Raw genomic sequence first — 23519 nt, 5'->3', positions numbered from 1 at the left:
TATACCATGCTAAGACCTTAATACCAGTGGTTTTTTCCCTAAAGTGCATTAAGCTACGTGACTAACATCTATTTTAAATGCATCAGAAGCAGGAAGTCTGCCAGAGAACCTATAGGGCCGGTAGATAATCATGGTTTTAAAGAGCATCCAGAAAAGATGAGGTTGTAAGGTTGAAAGGCTGCGTGAACTCACCACGGGGGAGTTTTAAGAGTCTACATCAGAATCCTTTTCCAAGAAATCTCAATTTGAGGCAGTTGTTTCAAACTGAAGAGCTTTTAAAACAGGTCAATAATTATGTCAACAAACCACGTGGACCAGATGGTGTCCACACTTAAGAAATATTTAGGAAACTCAGGTACAAAGTCACTGCAGATGCCGAACTATGAAATGTTATATGTAGCCTTTTGCTGAAATCAGCTTGGGACCTGGAGGCAGAATGGGGCAAATACGATGGCATCTGAGGTCTCTGGGAGAATCTGGGAATGGCAGACCCTAATTCCTCTGCACCAGTCAGTTTGGCTGACGCTGCATTCCAGAGTGAAATTAGCAGACGTACGTGGAAGTACGGAGTAGCAGGGACAAGCCAACACAGTGTTTGTAAAGGACAGTTATGTCTTACAGTTACTCCATGCCTTTGGTACTTTTAATAGGATATTAGGTTCATATGTCTTCAGTGCAGTTTTTTCTCTGCTTGTTTTTATAATCCTCCTGTGTCACTGTTGGCTTTTTGTTGTTTGGTTTTTGTTTTTTTTTTTAGTTCAGGTGAGATTTTCAAAATAAAAGGAATGCATGTTCCTCAGTCATTCAGGCAGTTTTGAAAATCCCAGCAATACACAGTCATGTTCCCACTATTTTCCCATAATCCTGTCTCCAGGTACCTTCAAATCTGATTTAAGCAAAAGGCTAGGCTTAGCAGTACATAGTTCAGTACCTTCTGTACTTTGTGCAATGCTGTGCTGAGTTCCCTGCCTGTCATACTGGCTCGTATTGATTCATCGCATTCTTCTCCATCTGTAATCTCTTATATGTTATGTATAAGGTCTTGCGACAGGACTATCTCTTTAGCTCATGTTTATGTAGTGCTAATACGATCGGGGTCCTCCTGGCGCATGGCTGGAGTTCTGTGTACTTGTCTAATAAACACTTGTAAATATCATGGAATCATAGGATAGTTTGGGTTGGAAGGGACCTTTAAAGGCCATCTAGTCCCACCCCCCTGCAATGAGCAGGGACATCTTCAACTAGATCAGGTTGCTCAGAGCCCCGTCCAATGTGACCTGGAATGTTTCCAGGGATGGGGCATCTACCACCTCTCTGGGCAACCTGGGCCAGTGTTTCGCCACCATCTTCATAAAGAATTTCTTCCTTATACCTAGTCTGAATCTACCCTCTTTTAGTTTAAAACCATTACCCCTTGTCCCATCACAACAGGCCCTCCTAAAAAAAATATATGAAAGTATAGAAACAATCTGCCATTTTTAGACTGCTTTAATAGGAATCGATGCTGGAGGGGGGGGTGGTGTGTGTTGAATATTCACCCCCAGCCCCCTGGGGATGGGAAGCCTGGCGGACAGGACTGAGTCACAAAGGTTAGCTTTGAGCTTAACCTTTAAATGAGCAAAGGCTAATCTTAACCTTTAAATGAGCAAAGGCTAATCCTCCTTGGCCACTTTTATGACCAGCAGAGACAGGACGGCTCGGTTTAGGGGAGCTCGGGGACCCTGCTGCTCCTCCCCACCTTGAGGGAGCATCCCACCACCATCTCCACCAGCATCACCCTGGCAGAAGATGCCCATGGGACGAGACAAGGGTTAACCGGGGGAATTGATAACCCGGCCTTTTTTTTTTTTCTTTCTTTTTTTTTTTTTTTTTTCTTTTTTTCCCCGCCTCCTCCTCCTCCTCCTCCTGCCGGCGGGGAAGGACGGGCTGGTGGTGGTGGTGGTGGTGGTGGTGGTGGTGGGGACCGGGACCCACCGATCGGGGGTGTTCCCCGGCGGGGAGGGCTCCGCCGGCCCCCCCCCCGCGGCCCGGCCCGGGGCGGCGCGGCCGAAGCACCGCCTCCGCGGCGGGATGCAGCCGCCGCCGCCCCGCGGGTGCAGGTAAGGAGCGGGGAAAGGATGGGGGGGGGGGGGCGGGGCGGGGGGAGAGATGCTGAGGCCACCCCCCTACCCCCCTTCACCTCGAGCTCGCCTTAGGGGGGGGAAAAAGGTGGGGAGGAAATGTAGAAAGAAATGTTAAAAAACCTTAAACCAGCCCCAAAAAGCGCCTGGCGGCGGGGGATATTTTTTTTTTTTTTTTCTTTTTTTTTTGGCAAATTGAGATGATCCTCTGCAAAACGCCGAACCGGGAGTAGCCCCTCGGGCGCCGACCCACCCCGGGACGGAAGGATTTCGAGATTTAACTAATATTTGACATTCCCCCCCCGCCTTCCCCTCCACCCCGTTGCAATGGGCTGGAGCGGCGGCTGGCAGCCCCCGGAGGCGGCGGGGATGCTGGCGCGGGATTTGGCGTTAGCAGTTGGGAACGGTAGTTTTTTAAGAGACGTGTATGTGTGTGTGTGTGTGGGGGGGGGGTGGGGTGGGGGTGGGGTGGGGTGTGGGAGGGTGGAATTTGCAACAGAAATAATAAGTTTTTCCGTGGTCGCCTGGTTAATTGAAAAGGAAGCACGCGCTGTGCCTTGGCACAGCCCTAGGCAATGATCTGGAGCAATCCTGCGCCGTTAAGAGTTAATAACGGTTTGTCTGGGTTTTGGTTTTTTTTTTTTTTTTTTAAATCCTTTCCTAGAAAAATTCGAAATACCCAAGTATTGCCTTCGTAAATCGACATAGAGCCCCCCCCCCCCCCCCGCCCCGCGCTGCAGAGCGTTCGCTTAATGAATGTTTGCAGAGGGATTTTTCGCTCCCGCTGGGTGCCGGGGGAGCAGCCGGCGCTGGGGCGGGCAGGTCACCCGCTCCCCGGCTTCTGCAAAGGCGAGAAGGGGCAGCATCGCTTCAGCCGCGCCGCCGTGCCGGTGGGGTGCGCGGCGTGGCGTTCCCTGCCCATAGAGTTGTTCAGGTGAAGCCTGCTTCTGGAGTTCACGATTTGAGGCGTGAAACTCGAGAAACGGATAAAAAGGAAAAAAAAAAAAAAACCACCTCCGTGCGGCAGTCTCTCCACGAACAACAGAAAAAGTCCTCTCGGGACTTTTAAATGCCCCATAATGGACCCCAGGGGGGGGCTGGGTTTCATTTTTGTAACTTGTTTTCAGTCCAGTATATCAATACGTTTGTTTCAGTTATATATGATATTTATAGAGCGTGTCTTCGAACCAGTGCATTTTTATTTACTGATTTCCTTCTCACATTGTGTGTTTGTAATGGATTGCATGCTGAGATAGTTCAGTGATGCTGCTATTGTTTAATTTACGGAGATGTGCATTTTGGGCGAATTAAATACACGTAGGTAACTGTGGCTGTGCATCTTAATACCGCCTCTGGCGAGATCTTCAAAGGCATAAAATGTTTTCAGACGTATATAAAATGCTAAACTGAACTTGGTTGAGAAGAAAAAATACAAGTGACTCTTCCTCATTTTCTGCACTTTCTAAGGTAAAACAGTCATAAATCCACAACTGAAGTTACAAAGCAAATTCAGAGTTTGAAATCAGCCCTGCGTCAGGGGATAAACACTTGCTATGCAAACGCTGGGATTTGCAGGTCTTCTGCCATCCGTTCTGGATGGAGGAATCAGAATATGGGATGGTACAAACAGCATAAGGCTCCGTCCTGAAAAAAGTTATGTGCAAATTCCTGCCTTTAGTTAGTATTAATAGGCCACCTGAGATGAGTGAGATGATTTACAGTGCATAAAGTTAAGCAGATGTCCAGGTCTTTGCAGTACCAGGGTTTACATGGTCGTGTTTATAAGTGATAATAGATACGGAATAATCCTGTGTGGCAGAAAACCACGGTTTGAGGGCTGCGCGTGTCTTTAATTTATAAAGAATACAGAGATCGAAAAAATACTTTGGACTTTTATAAACTTATGAAATAATTTAAAAATCACTTTAAAATTAAATATTAACTGCTTTTGTTTATAAGTGCTTAACAGTAAAGACGCTGGTCCTTCAAAAGTTATGTATGTACCTTCATAAATGGAAATAGAAGTATCAACTGAATTACTGGGAGAGAAAAAGTCTAACTATTGAAAAATAAAATAAATATTTGTGTCTTAGCCAGGCTTTATATACTTGACTGCAACTCATGTGACACAGTCTCCTGACTGATTTTTTTTTTCCTGAGAAAAGTTTAGACATAACACAGTTGGACCAAAGGCACTGTATGTTTTGGTTTGTGTTTTGCTGTTAAAAAATCCATTTTGAAGAAAACTTTACATTCAGATCTACATGTTGTAGAGCAATCTCATCTGAGGCTCCGAGCAATCTGATCTAGTTGAAGATGTCCCTGCTTCCTGCAGGGGGGTTGGGCTGGATGGCCTTTAAAGGTCCCTTCCAACCCAACACGTTCTATGATTCTGTGATTTCAGAAAAATGAATTACTTGGGAGCCAAAGTTCTAAGAAGATATTTCTGTTGATGCTCCAGATACAGATTTTTGTAGCTATCAACTCTTGTTCCCCATGATACAATAATTTCCTGGACAATATTGATTTTAAGAAAAAAAAAAATTCCATCTAAAAAGGCCATGGTATTAAAATATTTTCCAAATGGAGAACTTCTGTGGTGTTTATATGAAATTTCAGCTCCCTCAGGGAGGTTTTCCTTTCCGTGCTGAATAATTGCTTCGTGTAAAGGCCTTTCCCTTAAAATAGAGAGCTTAGAAAGATCAAGTTATGTAAAAAAGCTATCACTTATACTATAAAGCATTTAAAATGAAACAGTCTTTTGATTGTTATTTATGGAAATGAAGGATCTTTTCTAGGGATTTGTACAGGGATGCTGAGCCTCCCCACTGCTCAGTCTGCTACAGCTGCGGCTGGAAGAACCCGTGTCTGTGACAGCAGCCAGAGACTTCATGGAGGGTTATACCTCGACCTTTGAGTAACAGCATAATGCAATTTTTCTGGGTCTAAGTCTAACTCTGAATCCTGATAGGATTACTGTTGTATCGTCAGCTGCCTTTCTCAGCTGCGTAAGCACCCAGTTACTACCAGACAGTTCTTAAGACAACCTTCTGTCTTTGACCACTAACCTCAAAGACACGAAGACACCTTTTCTGCTTCCATGACTAACAATTACAAAAAAATAAAAGCTAATCAGCCAGATTTTTGAGTTTTGTAGGGTGATAAGAATGTAGTACTGTCTTTGCTCTCCTTCTGATGGTCATCTGCTGAGGTTGACTTAATGCCTAGTGCTGTCTGCCACAAGAGCGGTTCTTTTGAAACTGTGTCTGGAGAGTATGCTGAACGCTGAATACGTTTGTATACTGGAAACAAATATGAATATTTTAAGATAGGAAATTATATATTCAGTTATAATAAACATGTTGTAATCAAGAGTAGTTTCTAAAAGGTATCAAGAGAATCCACTTAGTAGTTCTGTAATTACTGTAATGGATTGTATGATATTTTGTATTTAATCTTGGGATCAAAGGTAACCGTTGACAGCCTTAATTTGGGATCCTATTTAATGAGGTGCTGCTTATCTTTCTGCCACTAAGATATTAAGTTTCAGCAGAAGACGTATTTTCAAGTAATTGAATGTCTTACTTAAGTCGGTTTGTAAATTTTTTTAATTGGGGAGGCTTTGCATATAGCACCAAGTACAATGCAAGTACCAACAGTGATGAGCATTATGGGCGCAAAAAAAAAGGAGAATTATACTGCTTAAATTAAAACTAATCTGCCTGGAAATAGTATTCTAAATGCAATCCCAGAGTGTGGGGAAACAGAAGGAATTTAGCTATAAGTCCAGAATTGTAGGATGACACTGAGAAATCAAGTATTCCTGTGACTATAGCTTGGCAGGAAGAACGCAGACACATGGAGAGGATGCAGAGAATGACAACAGTACTTGTAAAAGACCACCTAGATCGATTCATCGGGGAGGAAGAGAAGTACTAAATATTTAATGCTTGGTGAACTGCTGGTAAATAAGGAGAGAAGACAAGATAACTGTTTGCAAGTATTGGAGGGATACAGCGATCAAGGAGGGAAAACAGCTACATTTAAAGCTGATGAGTAGCGTAGCATGGCCGGGGGGGTTGAGATGCTGGTGCGGGGCTCTTAGGAAACAAACCAACCTGCTGAAACTCAGGAGGAAATTAATTTAGCATCTGTACTAATTTAGCTGCAGAAACAACCCCTGTGTTAAAAAGTAATAAATATTGTGAAGCAACCTTTCAGCCTTTCGTTTTTCTACAGTGGGTCACTGAAATCTTTCTTATAACTTGAAAAATTGGAGTTTTATTCTTCATAGACACACAGAGTCACGAGGGTGGAGGTTGGGGCACCATCTCCCTCCCTAAAGCTGCATCAATTACATCAGTGTGTTTCCTGACAGGTGCTTAACTAACTTAAGTTTTTAGGACCCCAATGACGGAGGCTCCATGACCCACCTACTCCAGAATTGTTTCCAATGTTTTTCTGTCCTTCTTGTTTTTAAAATGCCTCACCTGTGTCTTCCTTGCTATAGTTTGACCCCACTATTTTTTGTTCTACCCTTCATTTTGGAGAACAGATTATTCCTTCCTTCTTTGCAACAGCCCTTCTTATATGAGAAGATGGTCCCCTCTTGTCCTGAGAGGACAAGATCCATCCAAGGAACTAACATCTTTCCCAGAGGTTTACTTGATTTCTTATGTCCTATGGATTTACAGTAATCTCTGATTGGTGTTGTTCTCTAATGTAATATTTGCAGTGGATCTACACAGTTCTTGCTTGAAATCAGACATATACTCAAACTGATACAGGGGGCCTACAAGAAAGCTGGTGAGGGACTTCTTAGGATGTCGGATAATGGTAGGACTAGAGGGAAAGGATTAAAACTAGAGATGGGTCGATGCAGACTGGACGTTAGGAAGAAATTCTTTACTGTGAGGGTGGTGAGGCACTGGAACAGGTTGCCCAGAGAAGCTGTGGCTGCCCCATCCCTGGAGGTGTTCAAGGCCAGGCTGGATGGGGCTCTGAGCAGCCTGGTCTAGTGGGAGGTGTCCCTGCCCAGGGCAGGGGGTTGGAACTAGGTGAGCTTTAAGGTCCCTTCCAACCCTAACAACTCTATGATTCTATGACTCTATGATATATCAGCAGTGCCGAATGTAGCAGAAGGACAGTTTTACGTAACTTGCAAGTATCTGCCCTATTTCTGTGTGCTGGTGTTTGTTTTTTTTGCAACAGTGTGTTGCAAAACCCACCATAACACCATAGCAGGTATGGTGTTAAATCTGTGAAGTGTTATAGATTCTGGAGAACTGCTGCCAGTCATCCCATCCCGCCTCCCTCAGCCTTGTGCAGTTGCTTATTCATATCTAAATTACTTGTGCAGTTGGTTATTCTTATCTGAATTAAATACTTTGCTTTTGTCTTCTTCAATCTGTCAAAACGCTTGAATTCAAATACCATCATCCAGCGCGTTTGAACCCTTGTCAGTTTGGTCCATCTGCAGATACAATGCTACTCTCTAAGCCATCTTGCAAAGAAATCTCTGAGAAGTGTCCAAAAAGACTCCTGAACAACTTTTCTCAAGGTGTCCTTCCAGCGTGACAGGGAATTGTTGATAATGACACTGAACATTCTCCTCCCAACAGTACCAACTTGTACTGCAATTTCATCTAAACCAACTGTCCCTAATTTGTTTATGAGAATATCATGAGTTTGGGGACCGTACCTGTTGCCCACAGCTTCTCAGATTTCGTTTCTCTTTAGTTTGTCTCTAATTTCTGGTGGATCTGAGACTGGCTAATCTGAGGCTGGTTCCTTACGTACTGTTTATTAGTCTGATTGTTTTGAAAACCCTGACCTTATTTAAAAAGCCCCAACCTACTCTTTCCCATTCCATCCGTTTTCTCTTTGTCACTGATGTATCGGCTGCCTGGTGACAATTAACATGAACAGCGGAAAAGAACAAGAAATTGAAAAAAAAATAGACACTTTGGTCTCTTCAGCACAACTTATTATTGGAGTTTTCTTTCTGCTCAGCAGCCCAAATTTTTCCTGGTTTCCCCTTCTTTTCTGATGTCTGTACAGAGTGTTTCTGGACAGGACCCGAAGACGCAGAGCCGTGCACATCCAGCAGCAGGGATTCTTGACGGTGTGGGACCCCAGTAGGAAGGGAGTTCGGAGTTTTGATGTGATAGTAAAGATGAACAGACAATTAAAGGCAATGTGCCACTTCGGCGTGAGTTCGCTCCTTTCTGTGGTTTTTAATGTCAAAAGGTCTGTGTTTGTGCCTTGTCATCTTAGCACAATGTTACCTATCTACAGAATGGAGTTCATGTACTTAGTGAAATAAATCTGTTTACAGTGCAGCCTTTCAGCCACGCAGACTGTGACCCGAAATGCAAAACAGCAAGGGGAATATTAAATGATGACCTGATCCAAGAATGTGCAGTGAATAGTACTAGGTTTTGCCTGGACTGGAAAATAGAGGTACCAAAATGAATGGGGTGGTGAATGGTTGTCATTTTGAGTAACTAGAGCTTGAACCATAAACTTGTTTAGTCCAAGACCTTGAAAGAACAGTCTCAGCGCTTTCAATCTTTCATTAGGGCAAGGTTCTCTCTGGTTTTTCAGTAAGAAAAAAATACAATAATAGTGACTTTATTTCAAACAGTGAAATTACTTTAAAATGCCAGGCTCACAGCGAGCGTTTCAGCTAACAGTGATTCTTGTCAAACGTGTCTCAGCTCTTTGTTTTTCACTTCAGAATTTCCCAGATTTTACTGGAGGAAGGGTCCTGAATCAGGACTTCAGCTCAGTAAGTTTGTAGATACGCTGCACAGAGGTCCCCTCGCTCCGATTCAGGCTGTGTGTTTTTTCATGGGATTATAACAGTTCATGCGTGGGTGAAATTAATTACCAGAGTTGTTAGCCTTATGTAAGCAAATCGTCTCATCTTGCTAAACTTTCATTGCAGCTAGTTTAAGTATTCACAGCAGGATTCTTATTATTTTGTTTCATTATCCTTTATTTACTAATAAAGCTGTTTTACGTAATGATTCATATCTGGAAGCAATTTAGTGTGTCATCATGCTCCTGTTTTGTTGCCCTCGTTAATGAAATGAGAAAACAGTGTCAATCAGAATGGAGGTTGTTACTATGATTTATAAACTCGGTCCCAAGGGTGAGCAAAGTTCTGATAAAGAAATCCTAGGTCTGTTTTTGAGAAGGGCTGCAATGAGGTTTTGCGGTTGGAGATTAATTGGATTTTTGTATTTGCTCGGAAGAAAGGACTCTGGCTTATAGATGATCATTAGGGCTTCCATGGCTGCTTCTGTTTGAGTGAAAAGACTGCTCAGTCTGAAGCAAGCTGGAAGTAACCTGGAAGTATAGCTCGCTGTACGGATCGTTCTCCCCGTTCTGTAGGTGAAAGGAGAGAATGCAAATTGGAGTACCGCCCGTTTTACCTCGCCCTCAGCATCAGCTACAGCTGCAGATGCTCCTGCTGGAGAGCAGGGTATGGTGGGACGTAGACCTGGCCCTTGTGGTTTATACTGTTCGATTGAAGGCCAGTGATTAATTAGGCTGTTGCATCCATAGCTGGAGTTGCATGCGTAACCAAGATTGATGTTGCTGTAGCAACCCGGAGAGACACAACTGTGCTGAATTTCCTAGGTCTTTGAAGCAGGAGTTCTCCTAATCCAAAATGGGATTGAGAATTCCCATCAGCGCGTGAGGAGAGTAACTAAGAGGGGCCCTCATTAACAGGCTGACATGTTGCATATCTGACTCATGAACTGAGTTGAGTAAATTCCTGCTGCTCTTCAAAAGGTTAGAGAAAACAGGCAGCTGCAAGAGGGAGGACAAGAGGAAAGCCTGTGGCTCAAATTAATGGAGAGCAATTGATTTGAAGACAAATAGGAGCAGTGCAGGATTTGATGACTACCGTGAAAATCACAGGGCGCTTCCAAGAGGCCATTGACAAAAAGTTTGGAATGTGCTCCAGGTATTGTGGCTGGCCTGGAAATAGAGGCAAGGAGGAACTGAACGTGAGCCCGGTCAAGACTTCGTGGTATTGTACGTCAAATTAAAACAGAGGTGGTGACAGAGCACGTGCAAAGGTAGATGGAGGAAGATGAGAAAATCTCGGGTGGATGGGAGGGATAACTCGAGGCGGATGAGGAGGGCTGCAAGGGACTCAGAAGAACTGCAGGAAGGTGTGGAAAGCTTTGGGTAAGCTGTGGTAGAGGCAGAGTTTTTGGACTGAACGCTGCCTCCTGCACCTCGATGGTAGGGCACCCCTTGCATTTGGGAGCCAGCAACTGTTCTGTAGATTTGAGGATCAAGTATTTAATACAGTTAGTCAAAATTGCAAGTCAGACGCTTTCAAAAATAAAACAAAACAAAACCCCTGGGTAAAAAATACATAATCCTGACTTTTTAAAGTATTGGGAACTGGGATTATTATTTTTTGGTTGTTGTCATTTCAAGGTCACATGTTTAAATGTATTTATTACTTCAGCAGCGATAGCAAATGTCCAAGCAACATGACTTTCCTTAAAGCAGTATCCTTGAAAAGTTAATTATCTAGAAGGCTTCAAAATGTTAATGGAAAAGGAAGAAATTAGATTGCCGTGGAGGGAGGGGACTTTTAGTGCGATGTGTGGCTGTGATAATATATGATATCACGTGTTCGTACAATTCCTTTTACCTCCTGGAAGGCTGTAATATTTTGGTTTATTTTTTATTTTGCCTTTTTTTTTTTTTTTTTTTTTTTAACAAAGCAGCAATGTAGGAAAGAGTCAATGGGCTATAACCTATTTACTTGATCGTGTTCCACAGTTAGCTGTGGTGGACTGGTGATCCATTGCCCTGCACGTTCCACAGAAATAACACTATGACTTTCGTCCTGTTTTCCCACTTTGTGGATCAGCTGCAACAAGGGCCTGTTTTAGTCTCATTAATGGACCTCGACGACCAGGAAGCACTGAAAGGGAAGAGGATCCCTTCATTTGCTCTTTCTTTGTCATCCAAAGTGCTTGTTTGCGGGACTCTCACCTTTCTTACGCCGCGTCCGCGTTTCGGGGACTTGCCAGGGCTTGCTGCAGAGCCGCCAAACAGCTGGGTGACAATTTACTGCGCGCTCCCTGTTCTGCGCCGAGTCTCTGCCTGAGCCCTTTGACAGGAGCACGAGCTGCCACGCGGGAAAAGGAGAATTGAGGATGGGGAGCGTATGTCCGTAATTACCACCTTCTGCTCTTCTCCTTGCTGGCTTACCGGACAGCTTCCAGGTGGCTTAAATGAGAAGTGGAGCAGATGCTGAAGCAGTGGGATTTCTGGACATCTTGGATTTTCATTACCTCCTTTGCAAAACATGCTTTGCAATTATCCTGCAAGTTACAATCCAGAAGTCGGATGAACTGAACATTTTCTGCAGTTCCCGCGCAACAGAGACACTGTCTGGTACTTTCAAGGCAAAAAAAAAAAAAAAAAAGTTGTAACGATTGTTTTTCTTTATGAAGAGAAATAGAAGTATTGAGTTTGGGTTGTAAAGTCTCTAAGTTTCTGATGTTTTTGGTGACATTAGACTTGCGTGGAACTGGTCCAGCTGCAGCCCAGGAGCCCAGGTCAGACGCTGTGGGTTTCTTGCCTTTCGTAAACATTGAAATGCAGAGGTTTATTGCTGGGACATCTCGCTGCCGTGCTGCAAAGTAAAACCTGGTAGCGTTAAGAATCTCGACTGGAAAGTCAAATTGGCAGGTCTAATTTCATCATGGGACTTAATTACCTACAAAATATAAACAATCAGCAGGAATGGAAATTGTGATGAAGTGGTAAATGAAATAATTTTCTTTTTTTAGTAGACTACTGTTATTCTAAGATTATAACCACATTATTATCTTGATAATGATTATTAAGCATATCTAAAAATAATAACCTCTAATGCAGTGTTGTAATACATGTAGTCTCTCGCGTGTCCTGCGTAGCAGAAGACTCAGTGTCAGTCCCAGTGAATGAGAAAGTTAGAGGAAAAACTTAATGGTCTTTTGAGTCAGTAGGAAACTAAGCCAAATCTCAGCCTACATTGGAGTTCAATAAAGACATTTCAGGAAAAGTATAATATAACATTGTATCAATGGGAGAATTCTTACCATCTTCTAAGTCAAGTCCAGGTCGGCTTTTGTGTTTATTTAAAATATTCAAATTAACCGTCAGTTCAGACAGCTACTTCCGTAGTTCACATAAACTGGAATTTCTGTAGCATTTGGAATTCTGTGTGAATGATTGAAAACATTCTCCTTTTTTTTTTTTTTTTTTTTTTTTTGCCTTAAGAGCTGCAAAGATTGAACAAAGAGCTTCAAGTGGAAAGATAAAGAACGCTTGGAAACACTGAACCGCGTAGTAACCAAACATGAAATATAAACTAGAGCAAGGAGCGTATCAGTTGGCAAAAGAAAATAAATGATTGTTAGCCTTTGGAATTTCTACTTCTAAATAGAGGATCTCTAGGCAATTGAACAACAAAATAGAGTGTGTTTTGAGGCAGAGAAGAAAGACAGCTGCAGACATGAAACATCCAGTTTGTTTTATTTAAGGGTCAAATAAGAAAAAAAAAAGAACGGGCTTTTGACTTCAAGGAATAGTTATTTGAAATTACTGTAACTAACCCATCTTATTTGACAACATAATTTGAAACGGCATTCTAAGAAAAGTTCTGATTGAGTAACTTCTGGCACATGTAACGTAATTTCAGGTCTGTGTTTCAGTACTGTCTGCTTCTGTTGTTCAGTCTCTTACAGTTGTCTGCTCTGCAAGATGACACTGAAAATGTGCCTACTGGGAATTTACTATACTGCGACTGAATTTATATATATATATATTTTTTATATATATATATTTATATATATTCAGCTACTAAAGGGTGACCTAATGCATCATAAAGGAAAATTGTGAATCATGCCAGAAAACAAGAAAGTAAGGATTGTGAAAGCAATGAAGTGGATCAAGTCTTACATACTATTCTTGTAGGCACTCACTCACGCTTAACTTGGAATACATTAGTTGTTTTTTTGTTTGCAGTCATTGGGATTAACTCCCGTTTTCTAAATTAAAAAGATTGTGCTTGTAGGACAGGTGTTTTGAAGAGCTCATACCATTATTTATTATTATATGCAATATTTTATTTTAAATCTTTCCTCATAATAGCGTATTTCAAGAGTAAAAGTGACAGAAAGAAATACTGCTTATTATGATTTGAAAATATGTATTATTTGAAAATCAAGGAAAACAAAAGAACTTGTGTGTTTAAAGTCTTTGCTTCTGACATTTTCAAATGCAGCCAAAGGAGTCACTTTTGTAATTTCATCTTGAGAATATATTGCTTAGTTTCTTGAAAGAAGTTTGGAAACAGGCTTTAATCTCTGCTGAGTACTTGGACAATTAAATAAGTTCTGTCTTAATAATGGAAAGGAGTATTTCCTGACTAAACAGGCAGTTTGAATTAGTTTGAAGAATGCCTTTACACTTCGAAAAGCAATCTCATCGGCCTCCATCAGGTATTAAAGTCTGACCCCGTTGGCACTTAGATGAGGGGAAATCTTAAGGAAGACGTAAGATTCTCCGTAAAGGGATTCAGTGTCCGCATCTACTTGGTGTTTTACAGGGGCTTAGGAGTAGTGTTAAAAGTCTAAGAAGATACCACTTTTCAAATGAATCATGAAACTGAAATACTTTGCTAAGAAATTAAGGTAACGGAGTGGGAGCAGGGAAATCATGGTTTTATTGCTGAAAAATTTCACCCAACTCATCCCATCCAGAGGGTAGATAAACCACAAATAATTTAGGTGTGATTTAGGGGCTTTAGTTTCAGGGTCCAGGCTATATTTCAAATAGCATACTAATAGTTTGCCTACCTACTCGCCTTAGCTGCAACTGGAAAGTCTATTCTTAGCTTCCTGTTCTTCATAATTTTGCATTCCGGCTGAATCCAGGCTCCGTTTTGCGCCTGATAAGCTTTTACTATATTGGGGAAGTTGTTTAGGAATATACATGTTATTGAATAGACCCCTGCAGTTATACAGCGCTCCTCAGGCAAGGTGATACATTCATGTTTCTTGACTTTTCGTGAAATAGAATCAGATCCTTTGAGTAAAGACCATTTTATAAATAGGATGACTGTTAGGTGGGTGCAATGATTTTATGAAGGCGAACGTAGACGGTCCTGAATGACGCACGTCTGTAGAATGTAAAGCCTCCGCTGTGTGGTGGTGTACGTGATCTTTCTTCATTACCTTTTCAGGATGGAACATGAGGCTGCCCAGCTAGAAAAGCAGCACGTGCATAGCGTGTATGAAAATACAGCTGCCTACTTTAATGATCTGCAGAGCAAAGCGTGGCCTCGTGTTCGGAACTTTCTGCTGGAGCAGAAGCCTGGCAGTCTCGTCGCTGACATAGGTGAGCCATTCCTTGGGGCGGTGGGAGAGATTGCCTGTAGGCTTTAGTACTTCGTATGTTAATCATCTGTATCCTTCAGAGCAATTGTTTTCAAAACTCATTTGAATTGGTTTTAAAGATTGTTTTAAAATTGTTTTTAACCTCATATGAGATGCCATGTACCGCTTGGTTTGTTTCCTTATCGGGTAACCAGTAAATGGGATTTTTGCCTTGTTTTGATTGAGCTAAGCCGTAACCTACCAGTTTCCCCACAGACTTGGTGGTCTGTCATTCCCCTGGAGCCCTTGTAAAAAGATGGTGTTAACGGCTCAATTATTTCCTATTTCAGTTTCTTTGCATCTCTTGGTGATCTGCAATTTAATGCTTTTCATTCGTTCTAAAACTCCTCCTATCAAGGCTTTAACATAAGAGAAATCTGATGCGATCACTGTTAAAAAAAAAAAATTGTGATCTGAGAATCTCCCTGTGATCGTTAATACAGGCACCAAAACCTCATTTTCCTGCTATGGCCTTGTCTTCCCTACACGTTGAATTTACATCTTGATTTTCTGTTGCATCTCCAGACGTTTTTAGGGGTTTCCAGATCCTGGTGTGTTTGCTTTGTGTTTGTGCTATGACTTCCGTGCTATACAGCACATCACTGCAAACAAGACGTGCCTTTGCACCACTGGATTTTCCTCACTGTTTAGACTGATACAGTGTTTTTACATAGTAAAGTGTAATAAAAGTACGCCATAGATTATGCATCTGCCTTATCCTATCAGAGAAAACCATTCTTTGAAGATCTTGTAGGCCACAGTCAAAAGACAATATACAATTCTCCAGCTGCTGTTGAGCAGTACCCCCAAAATACCTGAAGCTACCAAATGATGAGGGAAGTGGAACACCTCTCTTATGAAGAAAGGCTGAGGGATTTGGGTCTCTTCAGTCTGGAAAAAAGGCGGCTGAGGGGGGACCTTATCAACACTTATAAATACTTAAAGGGTGCGTGTCAGGAGGATGGGGCCAGGCTCTTTTCAGTGGTGCCCGGCGACAGGACAAGAGGTAACGGGCACAAACTTGAGCATAGGAAGTTCCACCTAAACATGAGGAGGAACTTCTTTACTTTGAGGGTGACAGAGCCCTGGCACAGGCTGCCCAGAGAGGTGGTGGAGTCTCCGTCTCTGGAGACATTCCAAACCCACCTGGACGCGTTCCTGTGCAACCTGCTCTGGGTGACCCTGCTCTGGCAGGGGGGTTGGACTAGATGATCTCCAGAGGTCCCTTCCAACCCTATGACTGATTCTATGATTCTATGAATATGTATTTTCTTTTACATGTCTGCACCGTTTGCACTAATAATTGCAGGAAACATCCTATGGCATACACTCATTCAACAGCCAGCTTCACGTGATATTTCTCAGCCAAAATTTTTTGTCACCTCAATAGAAGTCATTTGAAGCTCAGCTGAAATTCTTTGAGGGTTTATCAGCAGGCATCACACTGGTTGGCCAAAGCTTAAGATCACCCTGGTTTAGTAGCAGCTGAAGTAATTTAAATGCATGTGATACATCTGGAGAGGAGGTAGATGCTTACAGTTGCCCGTAAGAATATTCCCATCAAGGTACACAAGGTACCTCCTTTGATGAGATTTAGTAAGATTTACAAGAATCTGACTGTTGTGTTTATTTATGGTGTGTATTTTGGGAGGAGGGCTGCTTAGCGGCACCAAAATTTTCAAAATGAGATGTTCAATTGGTAATTTCCTTTTCTGTTTAATACGACCTTTTATTAAAATATTTTTGTTTGCTAGCTTTAAACGAAGCATGGCAATGGTAACAGAATACAGCATCATTTTGTCTAATTGCCTTATTATTGTTCATTCATCAAAATAAATGACAATGGCATGGCTATTGCTAACAGCTTCATGAAGGCATCCACCTCCTGATGACTCATTTAAAAGCGAATCTCCTGCAAGTGTAGATTTTTAGAGGCACTGAGAGTATTGCCATTATTTAGCTTCATTCCAGAGAGGACCCTATACTTCCAGAAACTCACTGTGATTAAAAAGCACTCCACCAAAAGCCATGTATTAAGTAGCCGAGTCATCTAAATTATTGTACGTTTGACTAAATGCGTTCTTTCTGCAAACACAGTAGCCAATAACACTTTATACTAATTTTAAAACCTACACTTTCTAGCGTGCAGAGCTTCAGCTTCGTGTTTTATTGCATACATTCCTTGAACTGTATTAACAATATTAATCTTTTCCACTTCTCTCAAGCGTTACTTCAAAGAATAGTGCTTGCTTTTTCCTTAGAAAAACGCTCTTTTTTTCCCCACTGAAGCGTCGTGCTGTTCTCCAGCAGTTCCTGTGCTGTCTCTCTAGATAATGGTGCACATTAACATCGACGGGAGCAGCAGCGCTGTAAGAAGCAGTGATGTTTCTAAAGATAACTCCAGGCCTTTAAATTGAATTACCAACACTGAGATGGTTCTCTTTGCCAAGCTGCTGCCCCGTTGCTTGGCTGTCAACTTTCAGAAATTATTCTTCACTACTGACCCATAACTGCAGTGAATGTTTCCTAATTTAATCTTGAAAAGTGCCTGTTACGCATACGGTCTTGAGGAACGCTCTGAAAGATTTCAATTTAGTACAGCAGAGTCCTTGAGAAGACATACTTTTAGGTGGGAGACATTCTGGAACGGTTCATTACATTTACATGCATTATAACGCGTTGGCACGAAGACAGAAGGAGGACGTGCCTGCGACATGGCAGGAACTTTTGTGGTTCACGGTTATTTCCGAGTCTGTATCTGAAGTTAAAATTGTCCCCTCTGACTTGTGTCAGTGACAGCTGTGGTTTAGGACTCGGGGAGAAATGGGGCGCACTGGAGAGGTTTAGCAAACGCTGGGGAAGTGTTTGGAAGAGAGATCTTTTGCAGGTCACTAAAAAGACTGAACACGCTGGCTTCAGGAAAACCCCTGAGCAGAAGGCAGTTGGGAGGGTGTTGAGGAAAAGGGCCATAATGCGTATCCGGTTTGGGGTGCCCGTTTATGCTCGTCGTTGGCAGGGGGACACCAGGCTATATAAAGGCTCAGTGTGAAGCAGCATGGTAGGTTTTTTGCTCGACAATACGCAATAGTGGCTGCAGAGGGCCCCTCCTTCCTCCTCCCACCCCCACTTACCCTTCTTCCCCCCCCAAAATACACATAACCTGCTATTACGCAGGGCAGCGTAATGAGTATTTTTGTTGGTGATGTTGGTACTGTTACACTCCTAATGGTGTGAACACGTAATTTCAAACAGTCCAAACAAACCCAGCAGCAGTTAGGCTAGCAGGAGCAACCCCTCTCATTTTGTTTTCCAGGAAACATTAGAATTAGGAAAGCCTTCCCATTTATTTTCACTGCTTCGGGAGGGATAGCGAGTATTTGCAGCATACAGCTTCTGATGTATTATTCTCTTCTTTAGGTTGTGGAACTGGAAAGTATCTCAGCGTCAACACTCAGGTGTATAATCTCGGCTGTGATTACTGTGGACCGTTGGTAGAGATTGCAAGGAAGAGAGACGATGAAGTTCTGGTATGTGACAACCTTAACCTTCCCTTCAGGGACCAGTGCTTCAATGCAGTCATTTCCATCGGAGGTAAGGCAACAAACATGCATTCTGGCCCACAGCAAGTATGAAGTTTTTTGGATCCTTTTCTTCCCACGTGTCTTCATTTCAGTTAAATTTGGTTTGAAACAATTCTCTGAGAATCGCAGCAGATATTACTGTAATTAATGTAGTAAACACAAAAAAAAAAAGTGACTTCCATTGCACAGAGGCACTGTTGACCAGGGAAGTATTTGGATCGTTTGTTTGTTTATACGTGGTGTTGTTTACCCTGTGCAGAAAAGATTGCCTTCCAGCATGCATTATAAACAAGTAAAAACTAATATAAACATGGCTGCTGGCAGTTTAAACAAATTAGGTGGTCAAGATAAACTCTGGGTTCCTCCTTAGGATCTGTTTTGACCAGCAAAATGCACTGAAATGAAAACTTGCTTTCTCTACAGCAGGACTTGAATCATGTTAACTATTACGTGTTACGAGTACAAATTTCTCTTAGAATGGTCATGAAATAAGAACTTGGAGCTGTACAAGTGCCTGTTGTCTAAAATGAGTGAAGCATCTCTGCATCTTAGGTCCTCTGACCTCTCCTTTTGGAAATATTACTCATAATTTGAGAAGTATAAACTGGAAGAGGGTAGATGAGGAACAGTTGGAGTACCCAGTTACACTCTACATTTTTAGCTCTACTCTTGCTTGAACTTATTTCAGGCTGTTTCTCTCTATCAGCAAAAATACAAACCATGATAATTATTATTGGTAGCAAGCAACAAACTAATTGAAATATGATAGAAATGTATTTTTAAATGATAACTATTATTGGTAGCAATCAACAAACTACTCGAACTATGATAGAAATGGATTTTAAAATGTGTTTTTCATATACGCAGGGTAAAAGAAAAGGTGACTAATACGCAGGCAGTATCTATATTATTTTGCTTTCATGTTGGCTATTTGACCAGTGAGTCCTATCCACATTTCAGGTCTTGTAGCATAATTTCAGTGCTATCAGATCAGCTGCCTTTGAAGGATAGCACACCTACTGTATATTGGTATAAACACCTGTTTATACCAGTTACAGGCCTGACAAGATTAAAAGTTGGTATTTCCATACATTTAACAATAATGGATTTTAATCTCTCTTGAATAGAGACGTGGTATGCCTGTGCTCTAAAGAAAGTGTTTTACGTCCCGTTCCAAAGGATAGCAAGTGTTTATGTACATAGTCAAATACTCTTCTTAGTTTGCTAATATGATCCAGTTTATAGGATTTATATTTCTTGCAGAACCACCAGAGCGATCATATAATTTTAATGATGAAGAATATTTAATCCATTAAATGAATTGCTTAGATAGAGCTTGCACAGATTCTGTTGGTTGATTGTCACTTCTTTCTGGTGAACTAAGCTGGAAGAGGGGAGATTTACATTAGAGATTAGGAAGAAATTCTTTACTGTGAGGGTGGTGAGGCACTGGAAGGGGTTGCCCAGTGAAGCTGTGGCTGCCCCATCCCTGGAGGTGTCCAAGGCCAGGCTGGATGGGGCTTTGAGCAGCCTGGTCTGGTGGGAGGTGTCCCTGCCCAGGGCAGGGTGGTGGAACTGGGTGATCATTAAGGTCCCTTCCAACCCAAACCATTCTGTGATGCTGTGAATCTCACACGCTTCTACTGTGTGTGTCAGTTTTGATATTACTTTACAGGAGGTTGTGTGATGATGTATGGCCTAACTCCAGGATGAGATAAAATATCAGTTCCTTTCTCCCCATCTTGTTAAAGAAATTGAAATAGTAATTTTATAATTTTTTTTTTTGCAAAGTTCATGAAAATATTGATAAGCGTTAGGAGTATTTGGAAATAAACACTGGCCATATAGACCAGGGGACTCTTCTCAGGGTTTGCTATCTTGTGTTCTCAGCTGCTTGTGAGGGCCTAGTTAATACCAATTGCCAAGAATGCTTTTCTTGGCTTGTGGTAAAAAAGCTACATTTTTTTCCCCTTGGTAATTGAATCATTGTTTTGAATGGAGTCGGTGCTAGTTGGACACGCTTGTCATAACTGCAGTGTTGAAATAACACTATTTCTACAAGTAGAATTGGCTACTGTCAAGTGGCACATATAAAGATAATCTTATTTGTCTGAAGGAATGGAGATGTCTTCAGCTAAGAACATATGCTATTACTGTATGTCGTTATATGGGGAGATTGAATGTTTTGCATGTAGAAGTGTCTGGCTCCAAGTCCACTTGAAAAAAATTATGGAATCAGTCCTCTTTACATCATTGATTTGAATCAGATCCAGTACTGATAATACATGTAGAACAACACGACCAACACAACCAACCTCAGTACAAGTTAGTGGTTTTGAGAGTTTAGGGAGCAAAAGCTGCCTTAACTATTCATTGTCTGTTAAAATTGGTTTCTTTGGGTGAGTAGGAAGATATAAACAGTGTGGAAATTTTGAAAAATAGCTTCATTTCACATTGCAGTGAAATTTCAAAATGGGGATATTATCCTGGAAAGAAAATTCAAATTTAGTGATCAATAGCCTTATTTTTCCTTTGTCTTTTTATTTTTTTAATACCATTATATAATGTAACAAAAAATCATCATTCGCAGACATGTGGGTGTAGACCGAGATACTTTTTTTTCATTTTTTTTTCCTCCAAAACAAACATCTATAAAGGCAACACCTTTCTACAAAATTAATGCAATGGAAAATATTTCTGTCTAAACTTTCTCACTAGCTCTTTTGAAAGTGCACTGCTATAAAAATGCAGAGAATCTTTTTCGTGATATTACTTTTTGCTGTATTTGTTACACGGTGAAAAGATTTTCTGTTTCCAGTAAGGTAAGTCTGAAATGTGGCCCAAATCGAAAATCAAACTTAATCTTACCTAATTCACCTAAAGGCCAGGCATCTCAGTGAAAGCCAGTCATGCTGTGATCTTTTATGGGTGATGTAGAGAAACAGAAACCTCCAGCTTATATGCCTGAGTTATTTTGAAATTAAATTCATTTCCTTCTTTGGGATGTGCCTGGTTTTGTCCGTTGAACAGAAATGTAAAAGAGAGCATTCTGGGATAAATTTGCACTGTCGTACCAGTACATTCAGCACTGGTGCTGACTTGCAGTGAGTGATATTTGTGATATGGCGACTAAAATGATCGGACACGTAGAACAGGTTGAAGACGGAAATGCCATGTCCTTAATAATATTCAATACATAATGCCTTTCCTTTTTCACAGTGATCCATCATTTCTCAACTAAACATAGAAGAATCAAAGCAATAAAGGAAATGGCAAGGGTATTGATACCCGGAGGGCAGATGATGATTTATGTTTGGGCTATGGAACAAAAGAACCGTCGCTTTGAGAAACAAGACGTATTTGTTCCTTGGAACAAGGCCTTGTGCTCACGGCATTTCTCAGAATCGAATCAGTCTGGAGATAAGGCTGAGTTTGTGCACGCTGTAAAAACCCGAGACGTAGACCCGGCCCAGCTAGTCATCTCTGATTGCAGCTACCAAACCAGTCTGCAGCCAGAAACCGATCCAAAACATGCCCGCAACACGGACCACTGCTTATCCAGAGCCTGCTGCATGAAAATTTCTGAAGAAGAAAACCGATTTTACACTGCTCTGGGAAGATCTTTCCGCTCATGGTTTTTCTCCAGGTCACTTGATGAATCAGCCCTGAGAAAGCAAACTGACAAAACGAAGCCCCCGAAGAATGTCGGAGAATGGGCTGACAGCACCCTGCCCATTCAGCACTCGCGCCACTGCAGTTTGGATTTGGGTCACCACGGGGCACTGCTAAAAGAACAAAGTTTAGATGACGATGACGTGTTCGTGGAAAGCCTGCCTCTCAAAAAACCACCGTGGTCACCAGCCGTAGATGCACTGAAGGATTTGAGTTTAAATGGAGGACACCAAAGCGTAGCTGGGGGCAAGAGTGAAGAAGCTTCATTTACGAACGGCCCGGTGGAAGACAGGGACTACAGCTGCGGTTGCAATAAAGATGGTGCTGGTAAGTCTAATGCCAGCAAGTTTCTCAAAAGAACTTCAACAGCTGACTCCACTGACTCCGCTCTGGATTCAGCAGTGTCTGTTGGGGACCAAACTGATGCCACGTTGGATGCAAAAGCCTTCATGCGTTATTACCATGTATTTCGGGAAGGGGAGCTGTGCTCCCTGGTAGAAGAGAACGTGCCTGAGCTTCGGATACTTTCTTCCTGCTACGACCATGGGAACTGGTGCATTATTGCAGAGAAAAGAGGAACGTAGCTGGGAAGAGAACAAAGCAGAGTTCAGTGACTGAGGATTTTGAGCTGCTCCTGGTGTTCCTGTGGTTGTGCGGTGTGACCTGGAGTTTGAATCTCATGTAGTCGTGTGCCATTCGTTTCTGAGTCATTATCTCCCTGCCTATTTAACTATCTAATGCAAGGTCTGTATATAGGAATCTAAGTGATAAACAATATTTATGTTTTGTTAAACTTTTATGAAGTTAAAACTGGAGAGTTTTATACTGCTTTTAGCAAATAATTGTGTTTTTAAATATACTTTTCTATTGAGAAATAAAACCTTTTTATAAGACAAGGATCAGGGCATCTTTTGTGAGAATATATCCTCTCGGTTGGAAGTTCAGGCTGTGTTCTTCAAACGCTGAAAACGTGCGACGTCGCTCCCCGTTCTTGAAGCCCTACAAATAGAGACGCAGGGACGTCGGAAAGTCGTACTTGCCTGTACGCTGCTGGAGCGCACGCTGCAGAACGGGGAGCAAGCGTGGTCCCCGCGCTGCGTCGTTTGGGGTAGGGTTGTTCATGGGCAACGTCTGTGGACAAAACCAAGCTCTGCATATTCTGTCATTTGAGGTTTGTATTTGGCAGCAAATGACAGAACGGATTTTGAGCAATATTTTGGACTTCTGTTTTAGAAAGAATCTAGCGTGTGTCTCAGGTGCAGGTTAAGTTTTCTACGTTAGCTCCCACAAATACTTTATCTTAATTTCCGCTGCTGTAGTTTTTCGTTGGTTACGTGTACAGGGAAGTCGGAGGGATTTGTGAGAGTATCAGTATTATGTAAAGGTTACAAAATATCAAATATTTGAGATACATATATCTTTTTTGATAAGTCCAGGAAGCTAAGATAAAATTAATAAAGTTCCAGTGCATATCTGGTCAGCTGGCATATTTGCTCTCCTCGTTCACTGACATGAGAATATATATTAAACGGTGTCTTAAATAACATAGATAGGAAGAGAATACAAGTCCAGTTTGTGTATAAAATACAAAATTCCTGTCTTCTGCAGTTTAAATGAATCTTTTGAGACCTAAATGATAATAGATTGCTTAATCAGCTTTCCCATAAGACGTAAGTTTTGCT

At 41.8% G+C, this 23519-nt stretch overlaps 1 protein-coding gene across 2 annotated transcripts; it reads left to right on the top strand.

Moving 5' to 3' along the window:
* Window positions 1–1965: 1965 nt before the first annotated feature.
* TRMT9B (tRNA methyltransferase 9B (putative)) lies at window positions 1966–23091 on the top strand. 2 transcript variants are annotated; one of them, XM_054202876.1, is made up of 4 exons: window positions 1966–2099; window positions 14392–14546; window positions 18002–18175; window positions 21385–23091. In XM_054202876.1, the coding sequence occupies exons 1-4, from the start codon at window positions 2071–2073 to the stop codon at window positions 22419–22421; spliced, it is 1395 nt and encodes a 464-aa protein (XP_054058851.1). In that variant the 5' UTR covers window positions 1966–2070; the 3' UTR covers window positions 22422–23091. The 2 variants fall into 2 exon arrangements, with proteins under 2 accessions (XP_054058851.1, XP_054058852.1); XM_054202877.1 differs by lacking the exons at window positions 1966–2099; window positions 14392–14546 and adding an exon at window positions 17736–17792.
* The last annotated feature ends 428 nt before the right edge of the window (window positions 23092–23519 follow it).

This window comes from Rissa tridactyla, chromosome 5, assembly GCF_028500815.1.
Source record: "Rissa tridactyla isolate bRisTri1 chromosome 5, bRisTri1.patW.cur.20221130, whole genome shotgun sequence".
NCBI lineage: Eukaryota > Metazoa > Chordata > Aves > Charadriiformes > Laridae > Rissa > Rissa tridactyla.
This window is presented reverse-complemented; position numbering and strand designations above follow the sequence as displayed.

Excerpts from the sequence above, each read along its gene's own strand:
- TRMT9B (XM_054202876.1), top strand. The coding sequence starts at position 2,071 with ATGCAGCCGCCGCCGCCCCGCGGGTGCAG. Across the intron at positions 2,100-14,391 it reads CCGCCGCCCCGCGGGTGCAG|GATGGAACATGAGGCTGCCC; the intron begins GTAAGGAGCGGG and ends TTACCTTTTCAG. Across the intron at positions 18,176-21,384 it reads TGCAGTCATTTCCATCGGAG|TGATCCATCATTTCTCAACT; the intron begins GTAAGGCAACAA and ends CCTTTTTCACAG.